Source organism: Peromyscus maniculatus, chromosome 6 (genome assembly GCF_049852395.1).
Source record: "Peromyscus maniculatus bairdii isolate BWxNUB_F1_BW_parent chromosome 6, HU_Pman_BW_mat_3.1, whole genome shotgun sequence".
Taxonomy (NCBI): Eukaryota; Metazoa; Chordata; class Mammalia; order Rodentia; family Cricetidae; genus Peromyscus; species Peromyscus maniculatus.
Window position 1 is genome coordinate 124548460 of NC_134857.1, and position 22395 is coordinate 124570854.

The window sequence follows — 22395 nt, forward strand, 5'->3', positions numbered from 1 at the left end:
TAGAAACCCCATCCAATGACTGAGGAATCTGGATGAAGAGATCCACAGTCAGGCCCCAGGTGGAGCTTCAGGAGTCCAATTGGTGAGAAAGAGGAGGGTTTGTATGAGAGAGAATTGTTGAGACCAAGGTTGGAAAAACCACAGGGACAAATATACAAATGAAAGGAAACACATGAACTATGAACCAATAGCTGAGGAGCCCCCAACTGGATCAGGCCCTCTGGATAAGTGAGACAGTGGATTAGCTTGATCTGCTTGGGAGGCATCCAGGCAGTGGGACTGGGTCCTGTACTCAGTGCATGAACTGGCAGTTTGGAACCTGGGGCTTATACAGGGACACTTGGCTCAGCCTGGGAGGAGGGGACTGGACCTGCCTGGACTGAATCTACCAGGTTGAACTCAATCCTCGGGGGAGTCTTTGCCCTGGAGGAGATGGGAATGGGGAGTAGGCAGGGGGGAAGGCGGGGGGTGGGGGGGTGGGGGGTGGGGATGAGGGGGTGGGAGTGTTTGTGTGTGTGGTGGTGGTGGTGGGGGGTGGGGTGGGGTTGGGGGTTGGGGGGTTTTGGGGATGGGAGGGGGGAGAACAAGGGAATCCGTGGCTGATATGTAAAATTAAATTTAATAAATAAATTTAAAAAATGAAAAAAAAGAAAATGTAAAAAACAAACAAATCAACAACAAAACAAAACAAAACAAAATCCCTTGGGAAGTCCTTGCTTCCAAGCAAGTACTAAGCAGGCCCATCCATGCTTTGCTTCCCCAATCTTAGGAGACTGGCTACTTTCAGGGTGGTATGGCCACAGACAGAAGCCACTGTCTGGCTTTCAGAAACACTGGCGTTAGCTCTATATCTCTTCCTACTTCGTATTAAAAATTTCCCTTGGATCTCTGCATCCAGATCCCTCAGTCATTGGATGGGGTTTCTAGCACGACAATTAGGGTGTTTGGCCATCCCATCACCAGAGTAGGTCAGTTCCAGCTGTCTCTCGACCATTGCCAGCAGTCTATTATGGGGTCATCTTTGTGGATTTCTGTGGACCTCTCTAGTACTTTGCTTCTTCCTATTCTCATGTGGTCTTCATTTACCATGGTCTCCTGTTCCTTTTTCTCCCTCTCTGTTCTTGATCCAGCTGGGATCTCCTGCTCCCCCAAGCTCTCTTTCCCTCGACCCTCGCCCTTCATTACCCCCACTCATGTCCAGGCTGTTCATGTAGATCTCATCCATTTCTCCGTAGAGGTTTAGTCCATTATCATCATGGTGGGATGTGGTGGCATGCAGGCAGACATGGTGCTGGAAAAGGAGCTGAGGGTTCTACAATCTTGATCTGAAGGCAACAGGAAGTGATCTGGCACACTGGGCAAGGCTTAAGCATATATGAGACCTCAGAGCCCACCTCCATGGTGACACACTTCCTCCAACCTACTCCAGCTAGGCCATATCTACTTCAACAAAGCCACACCTCCTAATAGTGCTACTCTCTATGCGCTTATGGGGGCAATTACATTCAAGCTACCACACCTCCTGATAGTCAAGTGCCTTGGTGGTGTATGATGAGGAACAGGAAGTGCATGTTCTGAACATCCCCATGAGTCACATGATTTCTCATCTGTTTGGATATTGAATAATTTTGTTGTTCCAGTTTCAGCTGAGAAGTTCCTCAGTCATGAAGCACATCCACTTAAATTTGGGAAGTGTATGGAGAAGTAAGAGGAGCCAGGAGAGATGGCTTGGTAGTTAAAAAAAATTGGCTGCTGTTGCAGAGGACCTGGGTTCAGTTCCCAGCACCCACATGATAATTCACAACTCTCTGTAACTACAGGTCCAAGGCCTCTTCTTGCATCTGTGGGCATCAGGCACAAGCATGATACGGAGATACATTTGGGCAAAACACCTGTTCACATAGAATGAATTTTAAAAGAAAATTTCCAATCAGTATTTCTGCTTGGATTTTCTTCATTCCCTAGGCTCCATAAGAATTTTCAATTTCATTAGAACCTATAGATCGTTATAAACCCTTGCCTTGTAAATATTTTGTTGCTAGTAATTTGCTTCTTTTAATTAACTGAACTTGCACTTTGGAGATATATTATTTTTATTAGTTGTTTTGAATACTTTCATAAGTTTCATGTTTTAAAATGTGTTTTTACCCATAGAGAAACTTTTAACAGCAAATAAATGACAGTAAATACACGGTCTTCCTGGTAGTAGAAAACATATGTGAACTAGCCTTCTAACAAGAGATTAATACGCAGAATTTATGTTATCTGAGGGAATAGCTGAGCAGCAAAGTCCACAAATAATCTGGCTGAAAACCAGCAGATGACATGAATAGACATTCTGAAGAAAAGATATACTGTACATATTTTATAATATGTTTATAAACATATTATAAATGTTTTATAATTGTTTGGTAAGCTTTAGTGAGAAGAAAATGGAAATCTTAGAATGTGGAAAGCTCCATTTTAGATTAGAAGAGTAACATGAATAACATCCAGGGAAGAAGTAAAAACACGGTTGTTACTCTAGACACAAGATCAACAGACAATTGAAGAGGTACTCTATGATGGTATCATGTGGTTCCATTGGGAAGGGCACCCTGCTACATATGAACCCGAGACACAGGTTAGTAAGAAAGAGCAGGAAAATTCACAGACACATCATGACATGGCCTGGAGAAAATGGCCTTGAATCAAACCTAAGAGTAATTTCCTTTCACTCTGTATGTACACATACCATCAGGAGAAAGCCAGTTTCTATAGTTAATTTCCCTCCAAGGATTCTTTTTTTTTCCCCCCAGAAAATAAATAGGAAGCACTTACAGAATTGAGATTTTGCATGAACATTATGGAGTCCCTGGCAGTCTGACGTTTGTTTGGGATAAATGCACACTTGGCTTCATACAGCCCTGTCCTTGAGTCACGTCGGCATCGTCTTGTCACGCAGCTGCCCCTCTGACATTCCTTGACCACATTTGTGCCATCAATCCCAGTGGAACATCTAGGACAGAAGGATTAGATCACTGTGGTGGTTCTCTGTGTTGCACTCGGGGCTTGTGCATGCCAGCCCAGCCTTCTACCACATCGCTAATGCCTCAGCCCCCACCTTTTTTAATGCCTCCAATTTCAGTCCTAAAGGTCAAACCTGGTCAAATCAACACCCTAAAATCTGTCAGTGGCAACTGTTATTGGACATCACATACCACCAACTCCATTTTGACAAGAGTAGATACAGGGCTTAACCCATCCTTACCATGGATTTCAATGGAGTCAGCATTTTTCAGCCTTTATTGTTATTTTTTAATGTTTGTGTATTCTCAGTCATTCCATTCACCTCCTTTGAGACAGAGTCTCTCCTTGGCCTGGAATTCACCAGTCAGGCTAGATTGACTGACCAGCAAGCCCCAGGATCTTTCTTTCTCTCCATCCCCAGTGCTGGGATTATAGACATGCATCACCATGCCAGCATTCTTGTGTGAGTTCTGGGGTCATTCTTAGTTTCTCATGCTTGTAAAGCAAGTGCTTCCTAGTCTGAGCCAGATTCCCTGCTGAGAGCGGCACTTTTGGTTCACATTCCTTAAGCATTTATTGCTTACTAATGTGATCAATAAATCTATTGTCTTGGTTACGTCGAGTTAAAAAAGAGATACTGTGAGGATTAAATGAACTCAGATTTACAGAAGAACTGTTTGTTGGTGGAGTGAGGTGAGTCAATTTATGGTTAAAACTCTTTGATTTTATTGTATTCTTCACTTTACATCTTGAGCTGCACTGAAGGAGGAAGCACAAGTAATGAGTTCAAACCATTTGGACTCCATGAGAAAGGTAATTGTCAAGTCCCTGGCAGGGTGTGGCAAGAGGCAGCAGAACAGGACAAAAGGATTCTAGAGAGCTTCCATTTATAGGAAGAATTTCTTCCCATTTTAAACTTTGTGATATTAGTTCACTTCCATAGATTAGTTTTATTTCAAGGATAATGGCAATGGCAGATAATATCATCCAGGAGAGTTAGCTTTAGGGCTAGCCCGAAGGCTGAACCTACATAAGATGGCACTCGGTTTCTGGTATGCTATAGGAGCTCAGTAACACACCCCTTTTCATGATTGGTTATAAAGAGACTCACTGATTATTCCTTAGCTTATAAAGCATTTATTACTTGATAATTCTTTGTTTGGTTTTGACTTTGTGCCAGGCTCAGTACTAGGAGACTGAAAAAAGGACACAGTCCTCAAGGATCTTAAAGTCTATTGAGAGAAAACCTTCTCCTGCACAATCAGGGCTGGCTGGTAGAAGTGTGAGAGAGGCCCACACATGCTGCCTGGGAGCTTTTCCCAGCATTCCCATCAAACCTCCAATGAGAGGAGCAGACAGATCCTGAGATAGTTTTGTGTTGGGAATGTGGGAGTCGGAGAGAGCACTGAGACCAGCCCAGCCTGTGTGCTGGCTCCAGGCAGCTCCACAGACCGCACACCACCAAGAGGAGAGGAGAAAGTGTCTTCTAGAACGCCACTTCATCTGACACACGTTCTTCCAAAGACTGACTGCCTCCTGACATCCGTTTCCGTTTTTCTCAGTACTTTTTCAACATTCTGTTTGTTACTTTCAGTTTGAAGGCTTAAACACTTTACAAGTTTATACATAGAGTTTGGTTACATTTACCCCAGAATTCCATTTCTTAAAAAAATCAACTTACTCACTCATCCCCATGAGAAATATGAATTTTCCGTAATTTAGAAGTAAAATATAGTAATCACAAAGCCCTATAGCAACTTAATTGGTTTCAGTGAAGCAGATGGACCCTAAAAAGTTTTGAAACTCAAGACTAAGTGATGCATAGAGTGGAGATAGAAGTGGGCCATAAGAGAAGGCAGAGGAAGAGGAAGAAACAGATGTCACATGTCTTCTCTCTATGCAGAATTAGTGTAAAACACATGTGAAGAAATGAAGGTGTAAAACAATACTGAAGATGTATATAGGCTTGAGTGGCGATTTGTTGATGTCTGTGGGTTTTCCTAGTTCATTTTTCTGCTACCAATAAATAATGTTTTTAAAATTCCAGTAAGTATTGAAATAGGTCCCAGTACCTGTCTATCTCCATCCCAAGATGGGCACACAAGAATTAGTTGGATTTGTATTAACACATGATGGTACACCTGAATATTGTGGTGAGCTGTCTGAACCCCACTTGGGCTGCCCAGTACAGAGAGCTGAAGCCATAGGCAAGAAGATGTAGAATCAGTTTGGTTCACACTGTGATACCTTGTTGCTTCGAGAGTGTTCTTTCTGGACATGTAGAAGGGCCGATCTGTGTTATACTCATCAAATACTCCCCACCGGAGATGGGCCCACTCATGAACAAAGACTCTGCCTGAAAGAGAAGATTGTCATCTATAAAGCTGTAGTTACAATATTTGAACACAGTTTCCCTTTATTTTCAGTCATTTTGTTCATTTGCAAAATTGAAATTGTTACAAACTTTAGAAATTTATACTTTTTAATAGCTCAAAAAATCCAATATGCTAGTTACAACAAGTGACCCATTACTTATAAGTTTGAATGCACAAATATGTGGAATGTAACTACCTTATTATCAAACAAAGGTATTACTTAATGTTTACTTTTCTTAAGGTCTTAGAAATCCACATTAATAATGATGGTTTGCTTTTCCCCATTGGAAATAAGAAGTATAAAATATATATTTCTACCTCGGGGTCCATACATAGGCAAATTATCAGTCAGTAGGAAGTTTGGAGTAAAATGTATGTACTGTCCTCTGTCTCCACATTGTCCATATTGAAGTGTGTAGGGATCATCTCCATATTTCAGATTAGGATCAGCAACTATGACGTCTGCCTAAAATGCAGAAGAACAAACCCAGTCAGATTACAGGGCATTAGAAACAAGAGATTTTGCAAAAAAGAACTGTTTCATCTAAACTGATAAAAGTTGGGGCCGAGTAGAGGGCTCAGTTTGTGGTGATATTTTATTTGTGCTGAAATGTGGTGATATTTTATTTGTATGTTAATAAATAAAGTTTGCCTGGAGATCAAAGGAAATAGCAAGCCATTAACACAAGTCAGGCAGGGGTAGCACATGCCCTTAATCTGATCACTTGGCAGGTTGGGTCTCTGGTGTTCAAGGATACACTAGGGAACAGCCAAGCATGGTGACACACACCTTTAATCCCAGTACCAACCATAGAGACCTGGCAGGCAGTGACAAGGAATTGAAGTAGCTGGGCTAAGAGCCAATGAGAGGGCAGAACTGCAAGGCAATAAAGGCATGGGTAGACAGGAAGTAGCTCACTTTTTTGGAAGATGCAGAGATGGGAAGTGGAAAGTTGAGTCAGGAGATGCCAGCCCACCATCCAGGAGCAGCATGTAATGGCACACAGGTAAAGCCAAGGAACATGTGGTGACATATAGATGAACAGAGATAGGCTGAGTTTAAGTGAAAGAGCCAGTCAGTAGTTAGCCTGAGCTAATGACTGAGCAGTTTTAATTACTAGAAGCCTCTGTGTGTTTACTTGGGGGAGGCAAGTAGGAAAGTTGCATCCTGACTGCAGGCAGGACACAGCAAAACTTCAGCTACATCAGTGGGTTAAGTGCTTTCTGTTTATGAACAAGAACCAGAGTTCAGTCCCAACACCCACTTAAAAGCTGGGTATGGTAACCCATGTCTGTGACCCCAGTAGTGAGGTGGTAGAGACAGGCAGACCACTAGAGATTGTTCTCCAGTCAGTCTAGCAAAATTGATGACTTTCAGATTCAGTAACACACCCTGTCTCCAAAAAATTAAAGGTCAAAAGCAAATAGAGGAAGACACCAATATTAACCTCTACTTCTACGTGAGCATGTACACATACACACACACTCTATGTACTGTGGTTTGAATCTTAGTTGGTCTTGTAATAAAAAAACCCAGAGCCAGATATCAGGGTGAAAGCTGAGAGATCAGAGAAACAATTCAAGCCACAGCAAACCTCACTTTGCCAACCTTCAGCTGATCTTGTTTTCTCAGACTGAAAGCCTCTGAGTCCTCACTGAATCTCAGCTGAACTGCCTTTTTCTTATCTCCTCATGCCTTACCTACCTTTCTCTGCCCGTCCATGTCACTTCCTGGGATTTAAGGCACGAGTGCTTCCCAGTACTGGGATTAAGGGTGTGTGCCACCACTGCCTGACCTCTATGTCTAATCTAGTGGCTGGCTCTGTTCTCTGATTCTCAGGCCAGTTGAGTAGGGTACACAATATATCACCACAACACACACACACACACACACACACACACACACACACACACTGTATATGTATATATATAAATATACATATATATATATACACATAACACATACACACACATATGCACATACATAGCATGCACACTATACACACACACACACACACACACAAACACACACAGAGGCAGGTGTATATCCACACATACATATGCACAAAGTTGTGGACATGTATACAAACATAGTTCACACACATGTATACACACATATACAAACAACAAAAGAAAATTATATTACTAATTACTCACTTAATGATTAATCATTATCAAACTTTTTAAATATTCATTTGGAAAAGGCACAAGAAACAATTTAGGGGCTGGATGTGACACTTACTTTGTCATATGATTCTCGTTTTGGTGTTAAGTACTCAGATTTTGACTTCCAGGTCATTGGGACTAAAATGCTTACTTCCCTGAAATAAAATCTTCTTTTGCTGGCTTCAAACAGGTAAGTAGAGGCTTCAGTTACCATTTCCTGATGAAATGAAAAGTGTATTGTGGTAAGAAATTCAAAATAAAATGGGCCTGAGTATCTGTAAACAAACCAGAAGAAACAAACGAGGGCTCCTCTTCCTCAAACATGTTTGCACAGGGTAACTGAAGAAATGGGATACGTTTACTCAATCTCTCCAATCTATCAACTCACTTCCATATGCCCAAAGTAAACTCTGATTGTCACTTGCCCACCCCTCCAGTTGGCAGTTACGGTGGTGATGGGTATGAAGTCTCTGGGTGAAGTATGAAAGTGATTATGATCAGAAGTCTGAAGACAAGTTTATTTAAGCAGTTTTCTTAAAATTGTGTTGTTTAAACAAACTGGGAGATTAAGGTCTGGTAACATTTGTATTTGATGATAATTAGAATTGTTTTTGTTTTATTTGCAGTAATCACCTAAGTAGAGTGTATACATAAAAGACCAGACTATAAAAACATAGTTTTTGAAAGCTTCATATACAAATATGAATCCACATAACTCCCCTCCTTAATACCCCATCTCCTCCCGTAACCTCCATTCTCCTTATCAAATTCATGAACTCATCTTTATCATTGTTACATGTATGTATACATTTCTACATATACATCTGTATATATAGCCTACTGAGTCATTCTAGCATTGCCCAAGTGCTAATAATAAAGATAAATAAGACTGATTTTTTTTCAGCTTGCTACTTGCTATGATCTGACAAACCAATCCATTTATAGAGGAATAAAACCCTGTGATCCTAACCATATGGAGATTTTGAGAGGATCTAAGAACATATTACACAAATGGTTTTATTATACAAATGCAATTAGAAATAAATCAACTTCAAACATGTCTAAGGTTTTCTTTAAGGTAAGATAGAGAAGAATTTTAGGTTTTCCAAAGTTGAGCATGTGGGAGCAACTGGAGAAATATGTCAGACAATAAACTGCTAGAGTTGAAGTATACATTTGCTGTATAGATTTTGTAAAAGCAACATCATTAAGATAAAATATGAGAACATTTCTCCACTTGATCTAAAGTCTATTATCTTAAGTTTAGTTAATAACTTAATAAGAACTTGAACAGTAGTTGTAATGTATAATAAAAATACAAAGCTAAGCATCTTGACTTGTAGATTATACTGCAGACATGATAAATGCAGTCAAAGCAGTTTTGGGAGAGTATAACTCTCTCTCTTTCTGTGTTTAAATACCTAGGTAAAAAGAATTACTGACATGCTAATACACAGATAATGAAACCCTTCTTACCATTATTCTTTGGATGAGTCTTTCATCTTCTGGCACACTGGGGTTAATTGCAATGACCACACCCTCATATCCATTGTTGTTCAGATGGACTATGGAGCTTTTCACCTCCTGCAAGAGATGCAGGCTGAGGAAGAGAAGGACCTTCAGACCTGGCACCATGTTTGGACATGCTAAGTGAGGAAGCTACGAAAGGAGGGTTTTTATGTGTCTGCCTCACTCAGGGATTTGGATCAAGACCAGAATATTTACATGTATTTGGTAGAGAGAAATGCTGATATCTCTTGGTGACTTTCCTTATCCAGTCTAAAGACTTAGTTGTTAAGTGACATGGGTATTGTGGTGAATACATTTGTTGTAGTTTCTAAGACAATAGACAGTGTGGAGCTGCTACATAATTTTGTGAGTTAAGTTCTGCTTGCATGAGTGTATTTAGTACAACTGTAAGTCTTCCAGTGCTTAAGTGGGGATGATGAGTCCCTGAACCTGCCAAAGACTACTAGAAAAACCGGTACTGGGAGGGAAGCCATGGCTTTTTGCCATGTTCCTATCTCCAACTGTTGACAATATCCCACTTTGCCAGCCCAGGCTTGCTGCAGCCTTTCCTGTAAATACTTCCCATGTTATCTGGAGCATTTTAATGTTTTTTCAGCTTCCCTGAGTCATTGTAATTTTTTTTTTGTTTTTGAAAGGTTCTACATTTTATTATTGGAAAAACCACACCACCAATTGAAACATGACCAAGTCTCCAGGTTAAAAATGGTCACCTCCATCAGGGAGGATTGATTAATGACCATGATCCGGTGTAAACCCTCAGTATTGCCATTGTGTGAATTCTTACAGACCCAGCTTCATTTTCCAGTGTCTTCTCTTGGAGTCATACCTGATTTTGATACCAGTTTTCATCTGAATCCATTGAGGAATAGAACGATTTTGCTTTTGTTTCTTGGCTGGCTTGAGTCTGAAAGTCTTGTGAGCAGACATGGCAAGAAATCGAGTGAAGTATAGGGCACTCGATGGTGGAGGAAAGAAGAGCTTGCTATTGTATTCTGTCTCTGTTGATTGACTCAGCGTCACCACCAACATAATGTATCTTCTTATTAGATTTTCGATTCTCTTGTTAAGCAAGAGATTGTTTCTCTGAGTTTAACTTCTCCCCCAGGCTCAGTTTCCCTACTTAGAACAAGAACACGGTGGTCTTCTAAAAAGAATGCTGTGACGATTAAATGGAATAGCATGTGAAGCTGGGTTTGGTGCCATACACTGTTGGGTTACAGGTGGAGTAAACCCTGTATCTTAAAGCCAGGAACAACAGGAAGAAAAAAAGATGAGTATCCCAGGGCTATCTATCCACTATCAAGTGGTCATCCCTGAAATCATATAAGTAACACCTAATGGACCAAGTAGATTATATTATATATTTAGGTATGTGTATATACACATTAATAACAAAGAAAAAAGCCATGATGTTGAGAGGGAGCAAGGAGTACATTTAATTAAAAATATATTTATATATAAAGAAAAAGAAACATGTATATAAAATCAGCTTTTGTAAGTTTTGTGCAAACAAAGTCCTGATCACAGCAATAAATATTTATTGGTTGTTTTTACTCATTCCTCTTTATTATTGTGAAAAAGGATGAGTGTTTCTTTGTGTCCTGTGCCCCATGCCAGTGATCTGCTCTTCAGCAATACAGAACTGAGTAATGTAGGCATTGGCTCCAAAGAACTTGAAGACTTGTTATGTGGGTTGGATTGGAATACAATAAGAAATGAAAAATGGAGCAAGCAAACTTCAATAAAGGTATTATGTTACATCACTTGGGAGCCCAGGAGTGGAAAAGTTTTCAGGATGAAGGGAATCAGAAAGCCTTTGGAGGAGGCCATTCTTTAGAAAACAGAAGCGTGGAGAAGTTTATTTGCCCCAAGGAAGTCTCAGAAGTGTGGTATTGTATTTCCCCAAATATTGTGCATGCTAATAAACTTATCTGGGGTCAGAGACAGAGCAGCCACAATATTAAACAAAGAGGATAGGCAGTGGTAGCACATGCCTTTAATCCTAGCATTCCAGAGGCAGAAATCCATGAGTTCAAGGATACTGCCAAGGGTTGTGACTCACGCCTTTAATCCCAGAAAGCAAGCCTTTAATCCCAGGGAGTGATGGTAGAAAGCAGAAAGGTATATAAGGTGTGAGGACCAGGAACTGGAAGTATTTTGGCCTAGTTAAGCATTTGGCTGGTTAAGCATTCAGGCTTTTGAGCAGCAGTTCAGCTGAGACCCATTCTGGATGAGGACTCAGAGGCTTCCAATCTGAGGAAACAAGACCAGCGGAGGATCTGGTGAGGTGAGGTAACTGTGGCTTGTTCTGGCTCTCTGACCTTCCAGAGTTCACCCCAGTAACTGGCCCCAAGTTTGATTTTATTAATAAGAACTTTTACGATTCCTGCAACACAGAAGTGGGGAAATTTGGTATTTGATCTCAGGCAGTTCCACCATAGGGTCTGCATATTTAAAATACATGTGACATATCCTGCTTTTCAGAAGTTAGATCAGAGGACTTCATCTTGAAAATCATTTTGTTGTTTGTTTGCTTCCATTTAAACAAAGATTCAGAGAATATAGATCAGTAGAACCTATTTTTCCTGAGGGGGAAAAAAAGACTCACAGTTTTGTTTAAATATTGGGCCAAATAATGGACTTTCTTAGGCAGGCTTTCCTTAAAAATTTCACTTGTATAAATCTTTCAGGACTGAACTATTAATTTTGGCAATTTGATGGCAGAAACCTTTCAATGTCATTCTTCAGCTGAATCTGAACTCAAAAGTGGACAACAAAATGAAAGACCTTGTTACAGCTTTCTGGAAGTGAGATCTCTGTCACTGTTTGTGACTTCACATTCTCTCCTGCATGCTTATTTCTGAAATGTCCTGTCCTTCGTGGAGAGACATGACATTGAGGGTTCGAGTAGAGAGGTGATAACACATCAGGTCTGTACCTCCTTTCCTCCCCCAGCCTCTGTCTCCCTCTCTCCTTCCTTTTTCTTTCTTGTTTTTTTTTCTTTTGGTTTTTGAGGCAATCTTTCCTTTTGAGGCCCCGGTTGACCTCTAACTTGCTATGTAGCTCAGGATATCTTTGAACTCCTGATCTTCCCTCCTCCATTTCCCAAGTGCTGGATTACTGGCGAGCACCACTATGCCCAGCAGGTCCATCTTCCAAAGGGCCAAGTGAAAATGAATTATAAGAATTTTCCAGTTCGTAATCAAATCCACTTATTGAGAATTTAGTCTCATTTTAATGAATACCTTTTGTACTCATTTTTTTTTTTTGCGGTGGGGGTGTCCCCTTTTTTGTTCTTTGTGAAGCCTGCTTGCAGTTTTGTTTTTTTTTTTAAATTGAAGCCTCCTGTTGTAACAGATAATTTTAAGTGACAGTTAACCTGGGCTAAGGGATGCCCAGGTAACTGTTGGAATGCTGTTCTTGGGGATGTATGTGAGGCTGCCTCTGGAAGAGGTTAGCATTTCCATCAGTAGAACTGAGTGAAGATTATCTTCCCCCATCAAATGTCTTGAGAACCCATGAAGAACACAAATGCAGGGAAAATGGAGTACAGTGATGGCTCAGCAGTTAAGAGCACATACTGCTCTTGCTAAGGACCTGGGTTCAGTTCCCAGCATACATGTCAGACACTTCTATCCATTTGTAACCCTAGCTCCAGGGAATCCAATGCCTCTGGATTCCTTGGGCACCTGACTTATATGCACACCCCCCCCACACACAGACATAAACACATGCATATAATTAAAATTAATAGGGGCTGAAGAGATGGCTCATAAGTTAAGAGCACTGACTGTTCTTCCAGAGGTCCTGAGTTTAATTCCCAGCACCCACATGGTGGCTCATAACCATCTGTAATGAGATCTGGTACCCTCTTTTGAATACATAATAAATAAATAAATCTTTAAAAAAATTAATAAAAAGAAAATTTAAAAAATGCAGAGATAGGGCAATCCATTCTGGCTGGAATGGAGACACTCATTTTCTCTGTGAAAGAACTGTTGTGGAATAATGGAAGTACTAAAATAGATAACCTAGGAAAAACACCTCAAGCAGGACTTTGACACTTAAAAAAACCTTAAGAAACATTATAAATTATTATTAAATATCATATGCTATTGTTAAGTATGATTGTTGGCACAAAACATTTGCTAATTAAAACTTGTTTTCATGGCTTTATTTTGTAAAACTGTAAATCGAGTCTTCCAGGGTTTACTCAGGGAGTGGAAAGTCCCTGAGCCTGCCTGAGAATATGGGAAGAACCAGCTACTGCATCGAAACCACAGCTTTTCTGCATGTTCCTATCTTCAGCCATTGGGAGTGGCCCACGCTTGCCAGTCCGGGCTTGGTGAAGCCTCATCTGTAAGATCTTCCCACAACATCTTCATTAGGAGCGGTTTCTCTTGCGGTCTAGTTGAGGTACTGTTGTACCTCACCTGTTTGTCTTGGGCTGATTTGGACAAACATATCACCTGAATAGCTCACACACGCTATTACTGGCAAGAAAGTCCCCTCCCCTGCACCCACATCTTTAACCTCTCTCATTCTCTATTTCTTTAGCTGTAAGATGAGAAGAACAATATCTTTCTAAAAGGAATGTTGCAAAAGTTAAATAAAAAATGCATGAAGCATTTGGTGGCCTGCATTGCTGGGTTATGTGTGTTGTGAGACCATCTCAAAAAAGCCAAAACCAACATAAAAAATTAATAGCTAAATGAATGAATGAAAAGAAAAGGAAATACAAAGAGCATGTGTGATGATAGCATGTGTCCCTCAAACACCAGTAAATCTTGGTGCTTTTCACCCACACAAAAGAAGATGAGCTTGCTTCTCTGCATTCTGTGCCCCTTCCCAATGCTCTGTACCAGTACAGAATGGAGTCAATGTGGACATTGCCTCTATAGCACATGAAGACTTGTTTTATGGGTTAAATTGGAGTAAAATAACATTCAAAATACAAAGTAGAGTGAGAAAAGTTCTGTAGAGAATTATAGCATAGCACCAGGGAACCCAGAGTCAGAGAGCCATTTCTCAAGGGGAAGAAAGCCAGGAAGAAGACTTTGGGAGTGAAACTGAAGCCCAAGGGAAGGAATATGTCATATGATAGGTTACAGCTGCTGACTGGGCAGTCTTGAGTTTCTTCTCAGGCCATTCAACTTTGGTTTAATTTTCTTCTTCAAGGCAGGGTCTCACTAAGTAGTCCTGACTGTTCTGGAACTCAGCAGAGACCTGCCTGCCTCAGCCTCCAGAGGGCTGGCTTTAAAGGCTTGTGTCTTTATACCTGAGCCTTCAGTCTAGACACAGGATATGTTTCAAAAGGACAAATGGAGATTGACCTTGGAAATCACTTTCGAGTATTTCCCTTGGTTTTCATTTAAACAGTAGTTCTCAGTCAAAGATTCAAGAGAATGTGGACTGCTTTGATAGATTTTGTATGAGAAAAAGACTCTCTGTCTTATTAAATATTAGGCAATACTCATCTGCCACTAGGCTTTTGGCGTGGTTTGAATATGGCTTATTTTCTCTAAAACCCATCTTGAAATTATGCTGAGAAGTGCTGTGGATATCACTCTATATAAATAAAACACTGATGGCCAGTGACCAGGCAGGAAGTATAGGCGGGACAAAGAGAGAGGAGAATTGGGGAAACAGGAAGAAGGAGGGAGAGACACTGCAGCCACTGCCAGGACAAGCAGCATGTAGAGACTCTGGTAAGCCACCAGCCACGTGGCAAGGTATAGATTCATAGAAATGGGTTAATTTAAGATAAAAGAACAGTTAGCAAGAAGCCTGCCACGGTCATACAGTTTATAAGTGATATAAGCGTCTGAGTGATTATTTTATAAGTGGGTTGTGGGACTGCGGGGCTTGGGGGACCTGGAGAGAAACCCTCCAGCAACATATGGCGCCCAACGGCTCGAGTTTCCACCTTAAACCTGAGAATATTTAATAACCAATTCTAAACAGAGCCAAAACCAGGTTCCTGCTTCTTGTCTCATATGAGCAGCTAGACGCCGCAAAACGGGGGTTTGAACACTGGCGGGTTCCTGGTGTGTGCGTTTGACCGGCAGTATGGCGGGAATGAGGGGTCTAAGACTCCAGAGGCACATTATGCTGTATAGTAGATTTAGTCTTTACTAGTATTTAAAAAAAAAAAAAGGTTTCTGGGCTACATGCTGCTTTGATAAAAGCTTAGACCCACTATTTCTGAGACTTGATGACTCCCAGAGCTGGCGGAAAACGTACCATTGCCATGTTGGGAAGCTGAAGTGGGCGGAGCCAGCAGCCACAGCGCTGTTTCAGGCTTAGAAGGATGCAGTTTAAAGCAATAGGCTCACAAAAAGACTGATTCAGATAACATCGTTTACTATGTGTGTAAAATATACGTAGGCTTGAAAGAGACAAAAAAATTAATGTAAAAAGCCACGTAAAGATGAATATTACACAGACAATCTGGATTGTGTTGTCTTTGGGATTTTTAACTGCAAAAAAACATTTGATCAAAAAAGATGTTGAATTAAACCAATATGTATATTTTAAAGGTAACTTGACTTCAAAATTTGGATTTAAGGATATGTTGCTTTGGAAAAGAAGTTCTACTTTTGTTTTCACAGAAAGCCAGAGGCTGTGGATTTGTTCCAGATTAAGATACATCAGGTTTCACCAGCCAAGACCCCCTGAAAGGCCTCCGGTGACACCATGGCCCAGATGATCCAACATCCAGAGCAGTTTCAAGGCAACTGGTTCACACAATACAGCCTCAAGGACTACCCCATAGGCTTAAAATTTCCTTTGCGTCCCCATAAGATACAGCGCCCCCCTCCAGCAGGAAGTAGTAAGAGATGCTACGCCCAAATTCCCAAATATACCAAGCTGGCTTTAGAGGTGGAATTGGCTCACTCCCCCTCTAAACCCAGACATATTGCTTTAAAAAAAAAAGGTTAAGAGATTCTTGTGTCCCAAATCAAAAGAGCCCTCTGGTGTAGGACAGAGAAAACCAATATTTTTATTTAAAACAGGTTGATTATAAATGTGATCTCTTTCTAAAAAAGAAAAAGGGGATATGATTAGATATATAGGAGGATATAGAGATGATAAGATAAAAGGGTAGATTAATGAACCTACTTTTAAAGAACAACTTGTTTAAAATGTTTTACATTGGTATAGATTTTAGTTTATGTTTAAAATGTTTTACATTGGTATAGATTTTAGTTTATGTTTAAAATGTTTTACATTGGTATAAATTTTAGTTTATTGATACAAACTTGAAGTTAATTTTGTTATACTGTATATATATATTTCTATTCTTGTTTGAGGTATTGTTTATGTAACTCATTTAAAATTATAATGGATAATTAAAATAGATTAATAATTAGTCATCTATGATAATCATATTTGTAGCCATGTTAGTTAAGTCTTCTAGGTATACATAGAGATATTTCAGATAGATAGGTAATCTTCAAACACTTCATAGACCTAGAGAATATGGCATTTAAATAACTTAAAATTCTGTTGACGTGAGACACAATTGCTCCTGGCTGCACCAATTGATCCCGAGAGAATGTTGGGCTTCTAAGACATTTCCATTTGGAAGTTTGTCTTTTGGCACAAAATGGCCTACTGGGCAAAGAACTGCCCTTGCCTTGATGGCTGACAGTACGAATGCAATGCTGTCCTTCCTGGACAAGCGGGACACAAGGAAAGCGACCACTGTACTCTGCCAAGACAGGGTAAGATGGTCTTTCAGAATTCCTGCTTCTGAAAATGGTCTGTCAAATACTCTAGGCCTGTAACCAATTTGAATGCACCAACAATGCTGAGAAACATTAGGTGACTGTCCAGGCTGCCAGCTGTCTTGGTCTACTCTTGCAAGATTCCCGAAAGTTGCTTGCATCCATCTACCATTTCTCAGGTACCATTATGTTCCTTCTCAGGTCTTTGATGTGGTTGAAAACTAGATAGTTGTAATTTCCTCAGTTATGATAAAAGATAAGTTAGATATCAAAACCTTAAACTCACAAATATAAGATAGATAGGACATCTTCTTTAATATTGTAACTGTAATTCTTGCTCGATAATTGTTTTGTTATATGTAATTTTACTATGTTAAAATTAAGATCTTCCTTTTAAAAAAAAAAAGAAAAGGGGAAGTGCTGTGGATATCACTCTATATAAATAAAACACTGATGGCCAGTGACCAGGCAGGAAGTATAGGCGGGACAAAGAGAGAGGAGAATTGGGGAAACAGGAAGAAGGAGGGAGAGACACTGCAGCCACTGCCAGGACAAGCAGCATGTAGAGACTCTGGTAAGCCACCAGCCACGTGGCAAGGTATAGATTCATAGAAATGGGTTAATTTAAGATAAAAGAACAGTTAGCAAGAAGCCTGCCACGGTCATACAGTTTATAAGTGATATAAGCGTCTGAGTGATTATTTTATAAGTGGATTGTGGGACTGCGGACAGAGAAGGGATTGTGCTGTGATTAGAGAGCCTTTGCCTGGAGTCCTTCTTATGGGAATGGATTAGTACTGTGAGGGCAGACTATCACAAAATGAGTGTGGTTCTCATCTTCTGCATCTCCCACAGGCTCAGGCTTGTTCTTGATCTGCATCAGGAGTAGAAGCTTCATGGGGCCCTTGCCAGAGGCTGCCTCCCAAACCACTTCCCTTTATACTTTACCCGTTCACCAGTGTTCTGGGTCACAGAAAAGAGATCAATACAACAAAGTCATCTGCCTACTTATGCATTTTGCCTGTTTTTTATTTTACTTTCTAATAAAAAAAAGTGCAGAGAACATATAATAATGCCTTATCAGATTTAAAAAGTTTACTTTTTGGAGACAGGATCTTGCAGTGTAGCTTAGGCTAGTCCAAAACTGGGCTCTGTAGCTTAGGCTAGCTTATGACCCTTCTAACTTGATACCTAACTGCTGAAATCACAGACATGTACAACCATATCTAGCTAGGTTTTTCTTTTTCTTTTTTACTTTCATTTTTTCAAGACAGGGTTTCTCTGTGTAGTTTTGGTGCCTGTCCTGGATCTTGCTCGCTCTGCAGACCAGGCAGGCCTCAAACTCATAGAGATCCACCTGGTTCTGCCTCCCGTGTGCTGGGATTAAAGGCATGCACCAACGCCACCTGGCCTAGCCAGGTTTTTCTTAAAAGATTTTTGTAATCCCAAGGCTGTCTAGATATTTCTTTCATTTTAAAGATTAGTTTTAAAATTTACCTTTTAAGTTGGAGGATTTTCCTAATTTGAATTCACGCATGTGTACATTGCCTATAGAATACTACTTTTTTCTTTTTTTTATTTTATTTATTTATTTTTTCCATCACAGGCAATTTATTTTGTTCTATTCATTCACAGTTAATACAGAAAATACTTGGAAACATTTCCATATAATGTTTGACACAGAAATCATCAAATAGAAGTATACAATGTTGACAGGAGGCAGTACATTTATAATTTATAACCCCAAATGTATTTATAAATTAGAAATGGAAAGATCGAAATTATGAAGGTTCACCAAAGTCATCTAATCTGTCAGTTTCTCATTCATTTTATGTCTTAATAATATTCTATTGTATGAATAAGCCACATTTTATTACTCTCCAGTATTTGATAGCTATTTGAGTTGTTTTAACTTTTTTACTATTAGCAACACACTGCTGTAAACTTTCATGTACATGTTTCATAGGTGCACATTTTCAGTAGTTTGAGGATTTATTCCTAAGGGTAGAATTGTTGAGTAACAGAGTAACAATGTTTTGCATTTTGACCAACCACCGAACTGTTTTGCCAAAGTGGCACACCATTTTACAATCTCACCAAATCCTTGTTTTTAAGGCTCTGATTTTTGTACAAAAGCATTCAATCATTCTGTCAGACCAAACCAGGAAAAGTAAGCTATAGTTCAGAGCTGTTCTATTCCATTTACTATGCAAAGCCATTCTTGGCGTTTGCAACTCTCAGCCCTTTTGAGTATTCTTGCAGTGTTCACCTTTTCCTCCACCACTTTTTTTTCTTCTTTCTTTCTGGTTTATTTCTATCTATTACAAATGTATAAAAAATCCTCCATCAACGCTGCTGTTAGCAGCAGAACCTTGAGAAATATACCTTTGGTTTGCCTCAGAAAAGGAACACATATTGCACTGTAAAGTTTATAAAATTGGCACAAAACATTGTGATAATGTTACAATACCAGTTTTAAGAGTTCAGTGACTAATGGGGAGCCGATGGGATACATGCAGAACTGTGAAAGCGATCTCACTTAGCCAGCTGTACACGTAGACTGTAAATCTACATTCAGATCATTTCTGAACTAAGACTATCATCTCAGTTTATCTGTTGAGGTCAACCAGGAAACCCTAGAATATACCTTGATTTTTGCAAAAAACAAAATAGGGGGAGGGGTTTCTTCAGCATTTCAGTCCACGAGTAACAGTGTCCTAACAGGCAAAGTGTTCTCTCACTGTCAACATAGAATGAACTGCTGCTGGAGGTCAACTTGGGTTTTAATTTGCATTAGCACTTACATGCATAGTAGTCCAAGTTGTTGACCTCATGACTTTAAAAAGTAACTCTAAAAAAGTAAAATGGCCCTTCTTGGAAGACTAAAGAAAGACATCCAGCCACAGTTGTAAAAAGTCTCATCAAAACAATATACCCTTTTATGAATTATGCCTCAATTAAAAAAAAAGTAGCCCCAAATAAGAAGCAGCTCTGAAAAAGAAAATATAACAAGACATTTGAAAAAATACTTGCAGCTTGATCTGCACTGACAATGATTGTCGAAGCCTAGAATTCAACATTTACAAATTCTCATTCACACACACAAAACACACTATTATCACACAACTTGTGTCTTGAGAGAATCTTCTGCTTTTTAAATCTTTGGCCTCCCAGTCAATCCCAAATTCAACCAACTTTAACTAAAACTTCACTCAGAATTTCACCAAGCTTTTCACCCACACATTAATGCTTGTCGTATCTTTCATCAACTGTCAAAATCTGAAGCCTGCTCAGAGATCGCCAGGTAAAAGAAAATAAATGAAATACACAGAGGTTATTTCAAAACAGAACATGACCATCATCCAAAAAAAAAGAAAAAAATGTCACGATTCCCGATCGGGATCATCTTTTGTTTCCCACGTTGGACTATTTCACACTCCGGCATTGGCCAAAGGACACGAGAGCTGGTTCTGGAGCATACAGTTTCTCACACAGATGTCCCCAGAGGAACACCAGAGACAAAGTCACGTGAGGCCTCTCCTGTACAGAGACTGTCTCACAGGGGCAGTGAGGGAGGACACCCACTAGTTTGTGGAGATCCCTGAGAGAGTATGATTCTTAAAATCTGGACTGTACATAATTCACATCAGCCCTGTTCAGGTACTTACTGGAAGAAAGATGCAGCTGTTTGCCAGAACTCAGCACTCCACTCTAGATCTCTGCTGCCTTAGTCTCCGTTGCGGATTTCCGAGTTCTGGTAGTTACCTGGACCACTGAGGCATTGCCACAAGACTTCTTCTCTTTTGAAACATCCTTTTTCTCTAGATATTAGGATAGCTACACCAGCTTGTTTCTTAGGTCCATTTGCTTAGAAAGCCTTTTCCCAGCCCTTTACTCGGAGGTAGTGTCTGTCTTTGAAGTTAAGGTGTGTTTCTTGTATGCAGCAGATGGATGGGTTCTGTTTTCTTATCCATTCTGTTAGCCTATGTCTTTTTATAGGTGAGTTGAGACTATTGATATTGATGGATATTAATGACCAGTGATTGTTAATTCCTGTTATTTTTTGTGGTTGTGTTGTGTTGTCCTTCTGTGGTGTATGTTGGTGTGGGATTATCTATTGCTTGATTTTTCATGGATGTGTTTAGCTTCTTTGGGTTGAATTTTCCCTTCTAGTGCTTTCTGTAGGGCTGGGTTTGTAGACAGGTATTGATTAAATCTGGTTTTATCCTGGAATATTTTGTTTACTCCGCCTATGGTGATTAAGAGTTTTGCTGGGTATAATAGTCTGGGTTGGCATCCGTGGTCTCTTAGTGTCTGCATGAGATCTGTCCATGATCTTCTAGCTTTCATAGTCTCTATTGAGTAGTCTGGTGTTATTCTGATGGATTTACCTTTATATGTTACTTGGTCTTTTTCCTTTGCGACTCTTAATATTTTTTCTTTGTTCTGTGTGTTTAGTGTTTTGATTATTATGTGGCGAGGGGACTTTTTTTTTGGATCCAGCCTATTCGGTGTTCTGTAAGCTTCTTGTATCTTCATAGGTATTTCTTTCTTTAGGTTAGGAAAGTTTTCTTCTATGATTTTGTTGAATATATTTTCTGTGCCTTTGAGTTGGTATTCTTCTCCTTCTTCTATCCCTATTATTCTTAGGTTTGGTCTTTTCATGGTGTCCCAAATTTCCTGGACGTTTTGTGTTACGACTTTTTTGTCTTTAGTGTTTTCTTTGACTGACGAATCTATTTTCTCATCATGTCTTCAGTATCAGAGATTCTCTGTTCCATTTCTTGCAATCGGTTGGTTATGCTTGTTTCTGTAGTTCCTGTTCGTTTTGTCAGGATTTCTATTTCCAGCATTCCCTCAGCATGTGTTTTCTTTATTATCTCAAATTCCTTTTTCAGATCTTGGAATGTTTCTTTCATCTGTTTAATTGCTTTTTCTTGGCTTGATTTGATTTCTTCCCATTTTTTGTTCATTTTTTCTTCCATTTCTTTAAGGGAGTTTTTTATTTCCTCTTTAATGGAGTTTTTCATTTCCTCCTTAAGGAAAGTTTTTATTTCCTCTTTAAGGTAGTTTTTCATTTCCTCTTTAAGGAAAGTTTTTATTTCCTCATTGAGGGAATGTTTTATTTCTTCTTTAAGGGCTTCTATCATCTTCTTAAAGTCATTTTTAGGGTTGATTTCTTCTGTTTCTTCTGTCATGGTATGTTTAGGTCTTGCAGGTGTAGAATCACTAGGTTCTGATGTTGCCATATAGGTCTTTATGTTATTGCCTGTATTTTTGCGCTGGCGTCTACTCATCTTTTCCTCTGTGCGGTGCAGGTGGTGTCTGTGTCTGAGAGTGCCTCTCTTGTTCTAATTTTTAGTCTTTGTTTAGTAGGGGTTCTTGGTTAAATTGGTGCTATTGGGCTGTTTCTTCAGGGACAGCTGATTTCAGTCGGTGAATTATATACTTATGATTCTGGTGATCTGGTTTAGTGGCTGGGTAGTGCCTTCTTCTGTGTTCCCAGGTCACGTTTTGTTCATTTGTCAACTCCTCAGCTGATCTTGTTTCTTCAGACTTCAAACTGTAGGTATCTGAATCCTCTC

At 39.8% G+C, this 22395-nt stretch overlaps 1 protein-coding gene across 1 annotated transcript in view; it reads right to left on the reverse strand.

The window, feature by feature from the left end:
• Window positions 1-9212, reverse strand: part of LOC102927349 (calcium-activated chloride channel regulator 3A-1-like) — a 31938-nt gene extending 22726 nt beyond the window's left edge. The window contains exons 1-5 of the mRNA XM_076575099.1: window positions 9027-9212; window positions 7627-7767; window positions 5703-5850; window positions 5257-5365; window positions 2821-2998 (exon numbers count right to left, since the gene is read on the reverse strand). Of these exons, the coding sequence (XP_076431214.1) occupies window positions 2821-2998; window positions 5257-5365; window positions 5703-5850; window positions 7627-7767; window positions 9027-9185 (735 nt within the window). The 5' untranslated portion in view covers window positions 9186-9212. The remainder of the gene's footprint in view (window positions 1-2820; window positions 2999-5256; window positions 5366-5702; window positions 5851-7626; window positions 7768-9026) is intronic.
• Window positions 9213-22395: the final 13183 nt, after the last annotated feature.